The sequence below is a fragment of the Gopherus flavomarginatus genome, chromosome 5, assembly GCF_025201925.1.
Source record: "Gopherus flavomarginatus isolate rGopFla2 chromosome 5, rGopFla2.mat.asm, whole genome shotgun sequence".
NCBI lineage: Eukaryota > Metazoa > Chordata > Testudines > Testudinidae > Gopherus > Gopherus flavomarginatus.
In genome coordinates, this window is record NC_066621.1 from 111,208,970 (window position 1) to 111,228,384 (window position 19,415).

General features: G+C 39.3%; 1 protein-coding gene across 3 annotated transcripts in view; it reads left to right on the forward strand.

The window, feature by feature from the left end:
* The window catches only part of AKAP6 (A-kinase anchoring protein 6), a 383,693-nt gene that overhangs the window by 172,316 nt on the left and 191,962 nt on the right, over positions 1 to 19,415 (forward strand). For all 3 annotated transcript variants that reach the window (XM_050953827.1, XM_050953825.1, XM_050953828.1), the window contains exon 5: positions 7,616 to 7,738. In XM_050953827.1, the coding sequence (XP_050809784.1) occupies positions 7,616 to 7,738 (123 nt within the window). The remainder of the gene's footprint in view (positions 1 to 7,615; positions 7,739 to 19,415) is intronic.

The following is a 19,415-nucleotide window of genomic DNA, read 5'->3' on the forward strand; positions in this document are numbered from 1 at the left end:
AGCTGACCCCAGCACTAGGGTTTGTGACCCTGGCCTGAAGAGGATCCCATTGGAGGACAACTCCTTCAGGCTGTGTTCATTTTTGTCTTTCACTTTTTATGACGAGGACTTGAGCTCTGATTTTTGTACTTTGTCTACTTTAGCTTTTTCATACAGATGGTCGGTGCCACGTGATGGCAGTAGACTTGCCCCCTTATATGACCTCCCTGAAACAGAGGCTGAGAAATGTGTATTGTGATGACTTCTGTAGTGCTGACCCTGGAAAACGATTGTCATAGGATAGAAAGGGAATCTCAGCCTAACATGGCTACCCCTTGATACATGACAGCCAAAACATGGTTACTTGGACCACCTGCTTCTATCAGTGAGACTAATTCTCAGTGAAACCAAGACAGTGATAACTAACTTCCATCTAAACAATCATCTTGCCAATCAACCCATCATGATCCATGCGCAAGAATGGCCATTGCCATTCTGACCAGTTGTCATGTACTTGGAAGTAAAACTTGATCGTAGCCTGACACATTGGCTTCAGGAACACTGGAACACCTGAAAATGAAGATCTCTTCTCACACCACCCTGATATGAAAACTATCAGGAACCTACCTGGGAGCAGACCCTTCAATCTTTTGTACATCTGCATAGGCCCTGGTGTTTGCTTCAGCTGAATACTGCTCTGTGATCTGGAGCGGCAGCTGGTGCACTTAGTTTGTCAACATGGAGCTGACTTTGGCCACTTGTATTATTAGTGGCTGTTTTCACTATACGCCAATATCCAGTCTGTTTGTGCTAGCATACATAACTCCACCAGACCTTCATGATATGTCCTTAAGTCTGCTTGGAGAGATGTGGCAGATGAAACCAACCTATTACATCTTTGGTTGATTGATGCCCCATTCTTAGGGAACAATACGTGCCAGCGTAAAACTCTGATCATATTCAGGGGAGGAATCCACTCCTGTAGTATAGGGTATGACACCCCAGCTGATTTCTTAACACTCCTTTGCTACAGCAGCTCCCACACCCTTGGACAATACTGGCCCTTTATCCTTTACCTGTTGCTAGCTATACAGCAATCATGTAGCTCTAGTAGCAATAGTGCGAAATACTAAGAGAAATAGTCTAGTATATACAAGGCCCATATTAGAAGCATTACATTCTTGGATCTGACTCTCCTTGGCTGAACATACCCTGTAGACATGACGCTTTCTAACAACTTTTGAAAGCTGCCTTTTAAAAAGTAACATGTACTTGGGTGTTACATACACTGTGCTATGAATGCCAAGTGTGAAGTAGGAAAGTAAATATTTTAATCACTCCATGAATTCATTTTAGCTTGGTTCCATCAAATTTCCAATTGCCTTGAGTTGTCATATCCTAGATAAAGTAGAATTGTTATGAAAAGAATAGAAGAATTCTGTTGATATTATGCTTCGTCAGCATTATGTCCCTATGAGGTCAGTGGACTTATTGGCCATCACAAAGTCTGGAGGACGCTACAGAGGAATTTTTTTCCTTAGTGGCATCTGTCTCCTTAGGGAATTCTATAATCTGTACTGCTGATGATTGCACTGTTGCCTCTGCATCTAGCTCCAATTAAACTGACCATGGCTGTTTGTGCAGTCTCATCCTCCTGAGTACCTCGATTCCTTTGACTTACCTTTCCCTATGAAGAAAGTGAACTTTTATCCTTTTGAAATTAAAGTCCAGTGGGCAGGACTGAGTCCCTCCTGAGACTCTCATGCAAGTCCTTTAGTGGTTAGACAAAGGGGTTTTTTAATGCCATTCTGTGATAGAAGTGCCCTTAGAGGCAGCTCATCCCACTATGTAGCCCCTTTGTGTCTTTTCTTGTAAATTGGGAGCAAACTTTACAACGTTCTCTGTTTGCAATAAAATTGAACATTCATTTTTTAACACATATCCTCATAACCAATTCGTTTACCGACAAAATTTCCTTTGTGTGCCCAAAACTAAAGGGGAGGAGAGGAAGATCTAGTGCAGTGATTTCACTAGTACTGCTCTCTTGTGCTTCTATGCTGAGATTTGTGGTATAAAGGGCAGGTTCTGTGTCTCTGTAAAACTGGTATGACGGCCATCCTTAAAACGTGATCATTTTGTCTATAGGTAAATAGACATTTTTAGTACATGCTTATATATCTGGGACCTACCTGTTTGGAACATCTTTTTTCAAATTTTGGTTCTAGTCACTCCAAAGATTTTGGGTCTTGATAAAAGTTGTGTCCAAAAGTACTCTAAGTGTATGTGATGCAATCCATAATAATTCAATGTGCATATTAAATGCAAATTAATAATATTAATAAAGTGTTAAGCAATGTCAACATTGCACAGCTTAAAATTTCAAAAAGCAAGATGGTCAAATACTGTTTCCAGCTGCACATGCAACCCAAGTGAATTCTGTATAGTTTCAAAGAGCAGAATTTGGCCCAGGAACTGCATACATTAAAGTTTCCACATCAATGTTAACTTGCCACATTACATCCTGTATTATTTTATAATGTATGTTTTACGACATTACAAGTGTCTCTCTGAAACATGCATAGCCAAATTCAGGTTCAAGAGGGCCAGTACCTTCCCTGAACATCCTCTCAATTCCACAAACACTACAGGCAGCTAGGGAGTATTCCCTGGTCTGACTGTAGTTTTCCCTCTTCTACCATGTGAGCTGCAGGTAGAGGCAGCTAGTGTCTGCAGTAATGAGGTGCTCTGAGGAGCGCAAAACACTGGAGCAGAAAGCACAGCAGAGCCACCCTCCCTGGGGCTAGTAGGAGCAGCCTTGGCCTATTTCCCACAATCCTGGAAGGGGGAGTTAATGGAGGTCCAAGCCCAGGGCAGGCCTTCTCTAGGCTGGAGACATGGCAGGCAGCTTCTGGAGCCTGCAAAGGAGGAACTGGGGTGCTGATCAGCTTCTGGAGTCTGCCTGACAGCAGTTAAAAGGGCTGCAAGAATCTGCCAAGGGGAGTCAGATATGGGGGGAGGCGGTGTCAGGGAGCAGGTGCGCCTGGTAGGGCTCTCAGGCAGTGATAGGGATTTGGGAAGCAGGTGCAAAGGGCATCAGAAAAGACTAAACAGTGGGAAAGGGAGGGGGAGGGGAGAGGCAGGGCCTCCCTATTTCTCTGCACAATTCAAATGTTTGACTTGTTATTTTTACACACTCTTGAGATAGGCAGGGTCATTAGAGGGCATTGAAAAAAAGACAAGTTCTTCAAAAAGAAATTTCAGGATTTTAGTCTAATCTCATGATTTGGGAGTTTTTGAACTGTTGGGGTTGGCAATACCATCACTAGGCTCTGCTAGAAGCCTACCAGATACCTTGAACACACTTAGATTTTTTTCAGTACTTACAGCTCTCTTATTCTGAATCCTTATCCACCCAGATGAAATAGCTATAGATCTCCAGAGAAGACTATATCCATGCCAAGTTTTAAATGTAAACAATTTTTCCTGTAGCTTTGTTTTTAAAAAGTATGAATAAAATGTTGTTTGTTGTGTTTTTTACACAAAGGAAAAAGTATGTTCCATAGTCGCACAACCTGTAATCAGCTGAAAAACCCAATAGGTGAAAATTTCAGAAATGTATTACTGCATTCAAACAGAAGATCATCATGGAAACTGCATTGTATCCTTAGCTATGGAGGTTGCTACCAAATATCCACTATGTAGCATTTGACTTTTCCAAACATAGCATAGTGACAATATTACTAGGAGGGGCCTGGAACAAAATCAGTGGCTAGCTTACTAGGACAATACAGAGCAGTTACATCACAGAACTGATGCAGCTGGTCTCAAAGGGAGAGATCCGTTTACACTGGAATTCCATCCTGGTCTCCTTTTTTCTCTCTCCTGAGGAGTTCTTGTTTTTTATAGCACTTTCTTTCCTATAATGCAGGTAACTTTGGGATTTTCAGATTCTAAAACATTGTGATATATCATAGTTTAATTATAGGCATCATAGTGGCAGGATTAGATACATAGCTATTATAAGTCAGCTTTGCTTCATTGAAGCAACTGAAGCTGATTTACACCAGCTGAGGTTTTCCTCTATCTTAAAATTGTCTAAGAAAGCTGTGTAGACAAAGAAACAGGTAAACCTCAAATACAAAAGAGAGAGAGTGTGGTAAAAATTATTAATGATAGGGATGTACAGCCATTTCTGTTAGATGCATGAAATGAGAAGAAACCATGGCAAAATATTATTGTGTATATTTTGCTTTCCTATAATATTTATTTGTTTCCTTGATCAGTCCTGAGTCTGGGTTCATGATTGCACACTAAATTCCATTCTTTTGCATGTTGTAATTAGTCCTATATTTCATTTTCTGACTGGGTTGCATTACATTTTTTTCTAGTGTTGCAGAATACTTTGTTTTATCATGAGGCAAATCTTTCTCCATATTAGAACTTCGTAGACCCAAATTTGTCTAAAACATTTCTTAAAATATATATGTATTTTAGGAAATATCCAAAACAAACTGCATGAAGATAGCTCCTTTTTGTTTTTTACTGTACATCTTCAACATTCATTAGGTAGTCATCATTCTAAATAGGATGTTTTGTTACTTCCAGCCAGTCAATAGAGTGGTAATCACATCTTCAATATGGTCTAGGTTGTGAATTGGAGTGTCTTGCAGGGTAACCATTGACTGGCGCTAAGTTTATGCACCATCCTTTGCTCAAGGCTCTGCCTAAAAGTATGCTTTAGCTCTAAAGTAGCAACACCTATTGCTTATCAAATTGAATAAGCAAGACCCAAGTGTGTGCATCAGTGCTTAAAGTGATAAAGGAGCAGCATATTGTTTGAAAATACTGATTTTGGTTTTAAAGTTTGTATGTAGCCAGGCCTTGGAATAATGCCAAAGAGAAGACCTCAAGAAGAGCTCTGTGTAAGCTTGAAAGCTTGTCTCTCACCAATAGAAGGTGGTCTAAGATATTACCTCACCCACTTTATCTCTCTGAAAGAAGTAGAAGTTCAGCTTCAAGAGCAGGGTTGTAGTCTAGTCTAGTCTTTAGCAACAGACCTGATCCAGTTGACTGTATTTGCATAGGTTTCAATTTCCACTGGAGCTGCTTCCAGGCAGACATGAGTCATTAGGGTGGCACTGGGATGATAAAGGTGTCTCTTTGCCCACTAGCACCAGGCTATTAAAATAAATAAGTTGGAGTCCTAGGCACTACTGTGAAAAACATTTTGAAAAACTTTTTGATCATTAGTTTGTGATAAATGAAGTAGGGATTATGGTGCCTCAACATAATCTTGAATTTAGTTTGAGATAAACACATGGAAAATATGAAAAAGAAATCTGTCTGATCTAGCGTGTTCAACTATATGGGTTTTCCTTTTAATTTTAACAGAACTCAAATGACAAGTCAAGTAAAATTGTGGTGTTAATTTAGTTGTGGAACATCCAGATCTGCATTTTGATGTTCCTTAGCACCTATTTGCAAAAATAGGCACATATTTGAATGTTCAGATGTAAGATTTAGAAATTCAATTTAGATGCTTACAGTTCAGCATTGGGCTGGCTCCCTCCTTAAGATTTTGTAGGACTGACAATGCTCCATTAGGCCTCCAGATGGTGGTGTTTACCCAGACATTGAGATTCAGGAGCTGGACAATGTTATCTATCCTCTGACAGTCATTTTCAGTGTCAGGCTTTTAGTTTTTTAAATTATTTTCAGTTTCTACAGATGTGTTCTTTGAATGGTTTCAATAAAATTTTATAGCCATCGTTTGAAAAATAGTAGGATTATTGTGATTTGTGTTTTGTAGCAGAAAATATTTCTCTGATAGGGATGTAGCCTGGGTTAGATCTCCCTGTTCTGTCATCATGCCTCTCCTTTTCTTTAGCTGTCTCGTCAGTGCTCACCACCAACCCATTTATTTTTAGTGGGGATTTTAATGTCCATAATGAAACTGTTTTAAATATTTATCTTTTTTTAAACAAAAAGATTCTGGCTCCTCATAGCTTTGCATGTTATCTATCTATTTATTAAGGCTCAAAACACCTTTCAAACATTCCATACCCCACTACGCAAATGAGTCAGGTCATATACCTGTTGTGGATTGTCTCCCGCCATGTGGCACATTTCATAGCAGCGAGAAAAAGTATGTGACATCTAAAAGGCTAGTACTGGAGGGTTCCCATATATAATATTGAAAAATACAAATATTCTGAGGGACAAGCATATTCACTATTGAGAGCTGCCTTTTGTATTAGTAAGTATCGGCATCACATGCTTGAAATCTTGAAATATTTTTTGAAAAATTCTGCTAAAACATAGTACTCTGTTAAAGTAATATATTACACCCCCTTTATTAGTAAAATCCATGAAGCCTGTATAAGAGAGCACCTTTATTTTGTGTGTATGTGTATATCAAATCACCTTGTTTCTCAGATAACATCACTAGGATGTGACAAGCAATCAGTAATGTGATTTGTAGTGTTCTTCTCTGAGGCCCAAAGGGTAGAGCCCTGTTCAGTGGTAGTTCTGAATTTTTTTTGTTAAAATTTAAAACTTTTGGCAAATAAAAAAAATATCTATTTGGGGTTGAACTAATTGTTTTACTTGACCTGAAAGTTTTTTTTCTAAGCATTTTTAAAGGGCTAGAGGAGTGCCCCTCTGCCCCTTATAGCCTTTAGCCCAGTGGTTAGAGTATTCACCAGGAATAGGCATTTGAACCCAGGCATTCACATGGGAGCAGGGTGACCTTGGTTCCAGTCCCCTGCTCCAATGAATATTGAATTATTTATACAAAGGGGAACAAATGAGAATGATACTTTGGTTACCTCACAGAGCTGTTGAAGGCATAATTTAATTAATTTATGGGAGGTCCACAAATACCAGAGTCCTGAGTATCCTAACCAAGCCTATGAATATAATATAAAATAAAATAGAAATAAAAACTAATACACCAGTGCTAGCATTATCTTAAGCAATTCTGGGATGGTCATATTAGATGAACATACTCTTAAGATCTATTTTAAGTCGATGTAAACATCATGGCCACGCTACCCTCTCGACCTTCCCTTAACTCATGCTGAACAGAAGATTCTGGTGAAGTTATCTGCACTCAGAATGGGCCTTAGAGCATCATTCAGTCATGTAAAGTCAGGGGCATCATTTAATAGTGTCTGTGATAAAAGACCAGCAGTCCTTACATTAAATGCTGCACATTCTGCCTTGTATAGCTCTAGAAGTGATGCAGCTGCCACATCTGGTTTCCTGAATAGGGGCTTCCAACCCATCCTTTATTATAACCCAGGCCTCTCACCCAGCCACTCATACAAATCCCCTTCACTTTTAAAACCTCATTGTTTTTCCCTCTCGCCACAATCTAATGAATCTTTTACACTGGTCTGTCCCAGGAGACCACCTTAGATTATCCCAAAACACATTGAGCACAGTCTTGCTCCTCCTTTATCAGAAGACCACCAACCAATTTTTATCATTCTTTGCATAGTTGCTGAGGACAAGATTTCACTATGCAGTGCTCTGCTGGTTTAAAAAAAATAAATAAAGAGCATGCTTTTTCCAGATTGTCATTGTACTAACAAATATGTTTTTCTTGTTCTTTCTTTTTTCTTATCTGGTTAAGGGGTTTGTAAGCAAGCTGGATGAATTCATTCACTGGTTAAATGAAGCCATGGAAACGACAGAGAACTGGACTCCTCCTAAAGCAGAGACAGACAGCCTTAAACTGTACCTTGAGACACACTTGGTAGGACAAGATTATATTGTGATTGCTATAAGTAATTGAAGTGTTCTGCTGTGCTTTTAGATAGTAGATTATTTTTTCTAATTATTAGTCAACACCTATATTTTAATGCCATAGCAAAGCGTATTATTATTCAAAATGCCAATAAATTCACCTTCTAAAAGAAAAACAAAATTTCCTGCATTCATTAGCAGCCATAGTGTAGCAAAAATCTTTTTTGAAAATGAAATTAGAAAAAATTATATTGCAATTCAGAAATTATCCTCAGATTGAAAGAAAAGGGAAATAATAAAAGATAAAAGTAAAATTATATTTCTTCTGTCCAGTATTAATGAAGCTCTAATTTATTTTTACTATCTGCCACATTTTTAATCATGTTACAGAATGATTTAAATAAAATATTTGAAATTATCATTTCAGTAACTTTAACGGCTGTACATTTTCTATACTGTAACTGTCACTATTCTTGCTCTTATGCAAAAGAAACAAAACATTGTGTGGAAGTAGAAAACACTTGGAGAAATAAGATCTGTATATATTACAAGCAGTAATTATAGATTGAGGGGCATTGGATAAGCCTCATGAGGTTTTTACTGAATACGTCTAACAGCTGGTACTGGTTACCAACAGGTAAAAAACAACTACAGTTGTTAAATTGTAGTAGAATATGAAAAGCAACCATGTTAGATGAAATGAGATTTTAGATGCTGAAAACCTCATGCTTAGATTTTTCAAACTATTATCAACATATGGGGCAGAGACCATCTCTTCTTATCTGTTTGTATAGAGTAATGGAGTCCCATTCCTGATTCAGACCTTTGTTACTAACCCAATATAAATAATAATGATAATGCCTCCTTAAACGAAAAGTCTTGTGGTTTAAGGAGCATATCAGAGCTCTCCAGGAAAACTACTAAATACAATCTATGTGTGTTGCAAAATTAATTTTCAAGATAGTTTTTAGAAGTTTTAATGAGTCTTCTTATACGGCCCAACTGGATAATGCAAAGTAAGAGCAAAAATAAATAAATAAGCTCCTCCATTTCAAAGCATTGGAAATCAGTGAGTTTCAATACCCTGATACAGTAAATTCTGTTGTTCGTTTATTTCTGTTAATTTAATGGTGGGCCTGACCGCCATTAAATTAAGCAGTTAAAAAATGGAACTGATCCTGCCACAACTTTAAAACGCTCTGATCTTCAGCTTTCAAGCATGAATTGACATTTTTCATGTCCTTTATTGATGTTAATCATTTCCATCATAGTAGTGCCTAGAGGCATTGTAGTAAGCACTGTGCACATATGCAGTAAATGTCCCTGCACTAAAGAATTTGTGGTCCTGCTGTGTATTTTAAAAAGATTTCCTTGAGCTAACATGAAGCCCCATAGACTTTGGTCCCATGCAAGTGCAGGGATGTGACCATGCACCACGCATTGCAGGATCGGCACCTAAAAGTCCTGGGTCATTTCAGTTTGTTCACTCCTACTCTACTGCATTAAATTCTCTGGAAGATGCCTTTCTCTGGGCTAGATGGAAATAGCTTCAGTGTCCCAAGAGCAGGGCAGAAAGGAGGCTGTGACTTTCAGTTCCTATTTCCCCCTTGCTCAATGGGGGAAGTCTTCCGTACCAGCCCTCTTACTAACACAGATTACTTGAAAGACTGCTCCAGCTCCAGAACATGGGCCAGTGCACTGTGGGAGTTGGAATAAAAATGACTCTCTCCCTATCTCTGCCTGTACATATGCTACCCACCACTGTGGGATGGGCAGGAACAGCCGCATGGTGGCTGCTCTTCTCCTTCAGGATTCACTAATATGTATAGCCTGCAGGGGAGAGTGAGCACCTTACACCCATTCACTTCTCTGTGAAGGTGCACAGGAGAGATCACAACTGAGGCTTATAACTTTGTCTAACATTTCGTTAGGTTATTTTAAAGCCACTAAAAATCTATCACTGGAGTATTCCTGATGCATAGAGTATGTTACATATTTCGGGGGGGGGGTCATTTTCATGAAATAAGAGTGGGTTGGGTTTTTTTTCAAAATCCTATCATGAAGTACTAGAGTATATAATACACTACAATTTCAGTTTGTGAATATACCTTGATGGCATGTACACCGTCAGTCTATGTAAACAATGTGCTAGACAGCATGGAAAAGCAGTAGTGATCCTACAGCTTCATTTCTCCTGGAATTTAAAAAAAAACATATGCTATCATATTCCCTTCTTTGCAGTAGAAGATTGAGTTATTAAAAAAGGGATATTTTTGTAATAGGAAGATAGAGTTATTCATATTAATTAGAATGTCAGCTTTTCACTGGTATTGGTCTGACAGAAATTCCAATCTGTGTTTAAACAGATGTATATGAATTTCAAGTCACATTAAGTTCAGTGTTAAAATTCCTCTTGATTTAGCATTTTAAATCAATGCTGATTAATGGCTTGGAGGGAGAGGGGAGCTTACCTCCCTCAAAGTTTCTTGTTTTACAAGACAGGTTCTGCAAATTTGAATGCCATCAGCTTTTCTTGATGCCTTCTGAACAGAAGGCACTCAGTACCTTGCAGGTTCACTCCTAAGTGAGGTTCCAGGTTCCACAGCACTACCTCAGGGTTTCTGCATTGACATCCAGTTGTGAGTTGACCCTCTTTCAAATACATTAATAAAATGAATTTGCCTTTCTCCTATAAACTGCATCTACACTAGCTATCTTTGTATTCACAATCAGCAGTAGAAGCTGCAATGTAAACATGACTCAGGCATTTTTACCACAATCCTATCAGATTGTGTATTATGGCGACAAAGTGCGCTAGTGGAGAAAAGGCTCTGCCTCAAATTATCATTGCTGCCTGTGGCCCTGCTGTGCCTGAAACACATGGCCACAATTAGGGTCGTCAGTTCTGGTTGGATGTATTCCTAGAGGTTTTATCACATGCCATAATCTTTAATGAAAGATTAATTTTTAATTCCTAGAGACTCCAGGGCAATCCTACCCCTAACCACAATAGGGAGTTGGGTGTCAATAAAAAGGGATATTTTGTACTTGCCACTTAACTCCCCACTGCTTCCACATAGAGGGAAGAAAATAAAAAGAAACTCAGATGAGGGAAAGGTTCATTTGTTCCCTTTTTGTCTATTGGCTGAGGTTGCTCTAGCAAAGATAGTACCGGTAATAGGATTCAAGAGACCTCTCAAATTTTCTGTCATGTCACCTGGTCCATCATTTCAGGACCTCAGCATGTGACTATTGAATATAAATTATTTGAATATTAAAGCTGAATTTTAACTCTCCCCTTGCTAAAATAAATAAAGTTAGCACCACTGAATGGAACACACACATTTAGCTTTCTGGGGAAATGGAGACCCGTAACAATCTGTAAGGGATAAGAAACCTTTGATACATAGGTGACTAGTCAAAATCCAAGCAAAAATGCTAGTGAACAAAAGTCATCCAGGTTTATGTGAAATTAATTAACTATTAATTTCAGTCCAGTTACTAGTGGAGGGGGAGAAGTCCATATCCCAAGGAAAAAACATTAAAAATGTACACTTCTGCTCACATTCTCAGAATGTGTTGGACTGGCATGATGAATAACAGTTTTCATAAGAGCTGGTCTTTCAGGTAAAGGTTGAGACAAATTGGTGGAATAAGGAATTTTGCGCTGCTGCTGCTGCTGTGTTCTACAACTACACGAGATATCTGTCCAGTCTTGTCAATCTAGCACCTTGTTGGAGCTCAGCATCCATTTCTAAAAATTCAGATGGTGAAAAAAATCAGTTCTATGCCCACTCCTGTGACAATGCTCATTAAATTCATACATACATAGATATAAAAGAATACTGGCAATAACTACCAAAACGTATCTAGAACCACTTGGAGACACCACCTAAAGTACACATACTTTAAAGTTATAGAAAGGCTTAATGAAAACGTGTTCAAACTCTACAAAATAGACCTCAGTCCCAGTGTTTACACTGCCCTTCCCCTCCAAAAAGATACAAACAAGATCTAGAACAGGGATTCTCAACCTGGGCTTGTGACCACTCATTTTGCTACATAGGAGGAGAGTTCTAGCTATGTGAGGTAGTTGGGAGGAACGTCCAAGTGACGTAAAACACCGAGAACTACTTTTCTGGTTGGCAAGGTATTTGTCAAAAATTAGTCATTCTCTGAAGGGACATAAAAAAGACTGGCTTCATAGCTCTCTCACTGACACACAATTCAGAGGCTCTAAGATATGCTCAACTCTAGGAAAATGGGTGATGGCAGCAGTGATAGCATCCAAATACACAATGATCAGATATTGGGAAGGATGGAAAATACCTTCATAAACCCAACAGATGAAAAAGATGACCAACAATATATAAACTGCAAAGCAAATCAGAAAAATATATGTAAAAATCTGCATACTTTCTTAGAGAGTGATTCACATGAGGGTAACATTGTGTTTATGGTACACTGTTGTCACCATCATTTTTCCTGCCTTTTTCTCTGTCCATTTTCTGTTCCTCCTTTTTCCCTCTATTATATTTTCCCTTCTAATTTCTTTTATTTAAGTGCTGTCCTATTTTGTGGCTTCGGATTCTTGTTCCCCACGCAGCTGTAGACTACTTACTGCTTGAGGTGGAGGCATCAACAGGTGACTCCATGGGGATGGATAACACATGCTCTTGCAGCTTTGGTGGATGCTACTGGAGCAGAGGATTGAAGCTTGGTTCTGTGACCTACTGCCTGAGCCTGTAGTCTTGTACATGTGAGCTGCTCTTTTTGGCCAGCAGCTTTAGGGGCCACTGAGGGAGCCAGATCACATGGAGAGTGATTTTTCAAGGAGCCAGCTACTGCTTTATCCAAAACCATAGGAATGCATTTACATTGGGGAAGAAATACAGATAGAGGATCATGCTTTAATCTTCCCTCCAATTCATTGGCTGGAGGCTTCTAAGCGGGGACAACCCCCCAGGTTGGAACACTGCTTTAGACCTTTAAGTATTAGACTTAGAAACTTACCTTTTAGGACATAAAACCATGCAACTGGTATGGAATAAGATAATATTTCACTCAAAAACAAAGTTGATGAGTTAGATAAGAGGCTTATATAATAAAACCTTGAAGATTACTGCATTTATTGAGCACATAGAAAGACCTTACCAAGAAAGAACCTTTGAAAAATGGTTTCTGATTTGCTTTACCTTTCATAACTCTTCTGTTTCAGCTGTGCTGATTTCTGCCCATTGGCTACCTGATCAAAATCAGCCTCTAAACAGATTTCATGCACAGTTTTGGTGGTTTGCAAATCAGTTTTAATCAAAAATAGCATCCCAAAGGCAGCTCATGAAATGAAAGCATCTGTCTAGATTATACTACCTCGCTTCTTAAACCAAATGAATTTCTTACCAGCCCAACTAAAAGAATTCAAACTGATGTTCTTTACCTTGCCCATTTAAGAGGTTGTTGAAGTGGACATATTATCTCTTTTATTCCTCAGCAGAAACCATTGCTTTTATTAGAGCAGAGAAAAAAGTGAGGATATGAGAGTAACTACTGAGAAGGACTCAGACAAAATGTATTTTTAAAGTGCAAAATTCACTGGGGCCAATTTTTTTTAAATATATTGTAATCTTTACTTTTACCTTTTGTTACTAGCATGGTTTTGATTTATTTTATTTGCTCGTGCCACCTTTCTAATTATAGGGCTTCCTTTGATGTGCTCTTGGGTCTTTAGTCCCCTGGTGGTTCTATGTCCTGTATCAAACTTAGCACTAGACAACCAGTGAGGGACTTCATAATGAAAATCCCCAAAGAGTGCAGCATCACCTTGTTTAAAATAATTTGTTGGAATGCTTCTTAAATTTAAGAAGAATATGTATTCCAGGTTTTCAGTGAAAAGATCCAGCGTACATCTTTAGTAACAGATCTCTTGTACGGAATATTTATTTTTCTATCTCTTCATCTATATGTCCCCCCTTCCCTTGAGCTATTTGTTCATCTCATACCTCCTAAAGGGATCGGTCCAATTATCTGACAATTTCTGTAGCTTATAATGCTTATATTTCTAACTACTTCACATATGCAGACTTTCTTATCCTTGTGTCAAGAATTACTGGAATTGTTCTTTCTTTTTAAGATTTTATTTTATATAGACAGATAAAAGTGTACTAAAATTTAAGGAAAAATAGCAAGCTAATTAAAGTAATTAAAGTAATTATAATTAAGGCAATGGTTGATCTCAAAGCTTTCCCTGATCATATTAGAAAACACAGTTAATATTCAGGTGCCAGTGTTTAAATTGCCATATTTTAAGTGTTATGTATTTTGTTTAAGGAGACCAGCAAACATTTATTTTCAGTTGTGTAGAGTAGCCTGAGTCATTTTCTTTTGTGTTTTGATAGTCATTGTTGCAAAAGGGAATATTGGATGGTGATTAGAGCAGGGCACTAAAAGTGTGGACTCCAAGATTGTTTCTGTATCCATCTCTGATTCATTTTGTAACTTTGAACAAATCGCTTAGGTCAATCCCAAAATTATTACCTGCCCCTTCTCCCCCCCGCCCACTCCAAACAAAAAACAAAAACAAAACCCTAGAATTTTCAGGTGACTAAGTAGTCCCTGGAATCATGGTTAAAATTTTCCCTGCACCCCTCCCAAAATTTGAAATGGTGCCCCTGGTGAGCCAGGAGTGGCCAGAGGATTGTCAGAGGGCCATGGGCTCAGGCAAGCTGCTGCTCCTGTGTGAGAGCACAAAGCCTGCCTTGAGCCACAAGCAGAGCACCAGACACCACCAGCCACAGCAGCAGAGCAGAAGGGTGGCAATACTCCATATACCATGCCACCCTTACTTCTGTGCTGCTGCTGGCAGTGGCATTGCCTGCAGAGCTGAGTGGCTGGCTAGCAGCAGCTGCTATCAGGCTGTCAAGCCAGTGATTAATTTGTGCCAGGGCTGAGCTGTGGCACCTCTTTCAATACAAATTAAACACTGGGGGAGGCAGCAGGGCCCAGAAGTGATGGGAGTGTGGGGATCCCATGGGGGCCAGGGGTGATGGGGGGAGGCTCCAAAATACAAGTTTGCCTAGAGCACCATTTTCCCTAAGGGCGGCCCCATATATGACTTTGTAAACTTTTCCAAAGTTGCAGGAATGACCATTAGCAGGGGTTTCCAAACTTGGTTCACAGTTTGTTCAGGGTAAGCCCCTGACAGGCCGCAAAACGCTTTGTTTACCTGAGCATCGACAAGTATGGCTGCTCACAGCTCCCAGTGGCCACAGTTTGCTGTTCCTGGCCAATGGGAGCTACAGGAAGCGGTGCGGGTCAGGTCACCACTTCCTACAGCTCACATTGACTGGGAACAGTGAACCGTGGCCACTGGGAGCTGCGAGCGGCCGTACCTGCAGACGCTCAGGTAAACAAAGCGTCTTGCGGCCCACCAGGGGCTTACCCTGAACAAGCCACCAACCAAGTTTGGGAACCCCTGCCATTAATGACCTAATAGTTTTCACAGTAATTAGGTACTGGATTACAGTAAACCCTTCTGCTGATTTGAAAGGATAGGAAGCATAAAAAGATCCTCCCCGCACTCCATTGTATAGCTTACATAAGGGGGTTTTACAGATCCATAGTTGAAATTGTTTATTGTACTTATAAAAGGGATTCAACCTCTGTTATGAATGTAAAATACAGTGTGTCCTCCCCAAAATTAGAGCACTTACTCTTTGAGTATAGAGTTAATTTTCTGAGAATTTACAAGTAAATCTGTTAATTCATTTTAATTAAATTAATTAAAATTGGACCCTTTAAGAATTTGGAATTGGGTAGCATGCATTTTTGTCCTAATTAAGTGTTGCTTTACCTTTTTTCAAAAGCAACCTGTATTGTCAGAGACCTGAGTTTTGACAACATAGATCTTTAGAGAGGTAGAGGAAGGATTGTCCTTTGTCCAAAATAAAGTACATTTTCTGACCATATAAAGGCCGATATTCATATTCTTTCTTACTGAGAGAGACCGCTCAAGAGTTTTAGAAGGGTTACCAATAGCTCTGGAAGAGCACTAAAGAAATTAGATAGTATGAAAAAACAGGGCTAAAAGGGCATTACATTAATCTACAGACAGTTCCACCAGCTTCCAGTTGGGGATTTCCTCCAGGTGTTTTGTGCTGGATTGAGTGACAAGCTGAAGTGACATATGTCACGATTATCTCTAAAATTATAATTAAATAACATCAGGTCCAAAACAAAGGACAATCCATGTGTATATTTAACAAAATTTTAGTTACCAACCCATCTGCCTTTTAGGATCTATTGCTCATGGTAGAAATGTTATTCTAATTGTTCTATAGCCCTAAAGTGATAGAACATGGTTCTCCACAATGTTCTCACACAAAAGTTGTTCACACATATGCAGCAAAGGACTTGAAGCATATGCAAGTGAAATGCCAAAAGTGTAGTTTTTTCCAGACCTGCCAGGCTATTTCTACTGGCATAAATGGGAACCAAGAACAAAATATATTTGTGGACACACTCACACCGAGCAGACAGCAATAAGGGAAGATCTAGACCTTTATGATCAGGTCTAGATTTCAAGCCAGGTGGAAATTATTCATCATATAATTTAGATATTAAAATTAATACTTGTATTTGAAATGTATTATGCCATTGTCTCACTTCTGACTCTCTGTCTGAGACTAGTGGAAGCAGTGGCATTTAAATTCCTAACAAAGACTAAACTAAACATATAAGACCAAATGAAAGTCAGATGTACTAAAGACATGAGAATAAAGTGGGAGGGAGGGGGGAGAAACAGTGGAAAACAGAATGAGCATAATCCAGAGAAATGTCTTTAGACAATCAAGGAGGTTCATTAATTTTCATAAGAGAATGAGCCCAAGACTGCAAAATTGGACAGTCTTGTTTTCTTGTTGAACAACCAAATCTGAAATCTCAGCTGTCTGGTATCAGAATTCCATACTCTTCCCCCTGTCACTCTCATCAATAACATGAGTACCTTTCTTAGCTGTAAAAAGTGAACAGTTTTGTTCACAGAATGGGCTGTATTTTACCTTTCAGAATTTGCATGAAACTGCAATGATATCTTAATGATTTTGATGATATATAATCATCAGTTTGCAACCTGTCTTCTATTTTTGAAAAAAAAAATCTTCCTTCAAAATTGTCATTTTCAGGAAAATGCAGATTAAAGACGTATTAAACATTTGCCACACTTTGAAAACAAGATGTAATACAAATGCCCTTGGCTAATCTGCTCCTTTTTTTTTGTTTGGTTGTTTTGTTTTGGGTTTTTTGTTTTGTTCAGATTTGGGGAGGGGGGGTTATTGTGGTGGGCATTTGTTTTTTCAATACATTTTTATTTTTTGTTAAGGTTTTGGAGGCTTTAGCACCTTTAACACCATAGAAGCATCATAAATAACTTCGCCGCTTTCATTGCTCATGGCAGCATGTTTAGATTTTTTTCTCTGATATACTATACTATCTTCAGAATGATGGTGCTTAAAGTTGGAACCGTATAGTGGACTATTATCTCTTCCCTTAGTAGAATTCACTGTAAATCATTTAACCTGTTGATAATTTGGCTTTTCTGAACTTATTGCCCTGATCTGGAAAGATAATTTTATGTGTCCCTAAATATATGTCATTTTATGCAGAAGACAATCCACAGAGTATACTAATCAGTTATATAATCTACAAATCTAGGATTCTATATATTGCCATCAACCACGAGGGACTTACTGTGGTAAAACTAAGTAAATAAAAAGAGAGAAAACATTATTGCAACACCAGGGCGATGCATATGAAGTGGTTTTTGTGTCTACTGCATACCTTATGAAACCTGTTAATGATCTCTGTGTGAGTTTCTGTATTCCTTGGCTAGAAGTGCCTGAACAGAAAAAATGCTACATTGTCTCTGGACTATAACTTAGGTGCAGGCTAATCAACCAGTTGGAATAGAGCTTTGTAGAATGGCTGCTAGTGAGAAAAGTAGTGATTTCTAAGCTGGTTAGACTGTTGTTTTAGTATCTAGCGCCTTTGAATCTTATTTCTGTAATTAAAAGTTAAGTATTTCATAAGGAAATCCAGGTGGGTACTTTGTGATTCACAGATGATGGTAACTTTATTGACCAACGCAGAACTATTACACTTGAAGGACAAGTTTGTAAAAGAATTAACATAGCTTCCAGTGTGCATTATATGCGTGTAGAGAACAGGAATTGACACAAGTTTTTCATATGTTCTGGTGGGAGAATTTGCTCTCCCAATCCTATTGTCGCAGTTTCCTCTCCTGTCAGCCCCCAACTAAACCAATTGATGCTATAGAAACTGCGAGTCTTGTGAGCTCTGTGAAGGAAAATGGTCTCTTCACTGTTCTGGCTTCCAGTGCTTACCTCAAGGTATTTTACACTGTGAAGGGGAACAGCATCACATTAACTTCTTTGCTAGATTCCCACTATGTTCAGGAGTTACAAAGCTCCCAAGAGCAACCATTTTTTTCTAGACCTGCTCCTTCCAGAGCTGTAGATACTAAGCCTCCTGTAAGGTGGCTTTGACATTGACTGTTACAGCTGAGGAGAATTATTATACCACACTAGAGCTGGGGCTGTCTTTGGAGGATCCAGCATGCATCAGACCTGCCTGGAAGGGAGGAGCTGGACCTGAGAACAGACTGATTAGACCAGCTGGGTAATCTGAATTTCAGATGAGACCTTTCCATAGATCAACCTCTTTTTAAACCCCCTGCTCTGACAGAAGAAAAGAGGAGAATCCATTATAAAGTACAAAATCTACTTTTGAGGTTTCTGAAGTATTCTAGGTTCTGTCTGTAGATATTAGCAAGTACTATTGGGAATAAATCCATGGGTTAGTTGTTTTCTTTTTGAAAATTGTGTTTTGAATAAATCTGTGGCTTTACTCGTTTACAGGGTGACTGGCCCCATTAAGAGGTAGTGCAAGCCAGTGCACCTGTGAACACTCATGTGTGTCCCAACTGGGGTTAAGAGAAGGCACCGAGACCATATAAAGACACAGGAAAGGAGTGTGCCTGAGAACTGACTGAGGAGTCAGTCAGGAAAAGGAGCAGGTCAGAGCTGCTGGAGATAGAATAGAGAGCTGGTGAGGATACTTGGGGGTGGGGAGGAGAGCTGGAAGAGAGAACTATTGGTTTGAACTGACCAAAGCTGGGGAATCCTGAAGAGCATAAGGTTTGGACAGTGGCCCCTAGGGAAAAGAAAAGTTCCAGTTTGGTCAGGGGAAGCCAAGCCCAGAAGCAAGAGGACTGTTGCTGGAAGGTGGATCTCCAGTTGTAGGCATAGGCATCATAGATAAGGCCTGGGGAATGGAACACTGAAGGAGAGGGGCAGTTCTCTGGGTGAAGATCTGGGCAGAGGACTGCAAGAAGAGTCCAGGAACAAGGGGTTGGTCCCCAAGGGACATTTCCTGAGTGAGATATGACTCTCAGGGAGAACTGGGGAGTAGAACCTGTTGCAGAGCTTTCTCATGGGAGATCTGACTTGGGAGCTCTGGTGGAAGAGCCATGAGATTGTTCATTCAAGGTGGAGGTCTGGAGAGTGGGACACTGGAGCACGGGCAAAGGAACTGAGAATGGAGTGATGCTGGACTCTCAGGTGGGCTACCTGCAAGTGATGTTCCTGCACAGGGGAACAGAAAACTGCTGTATC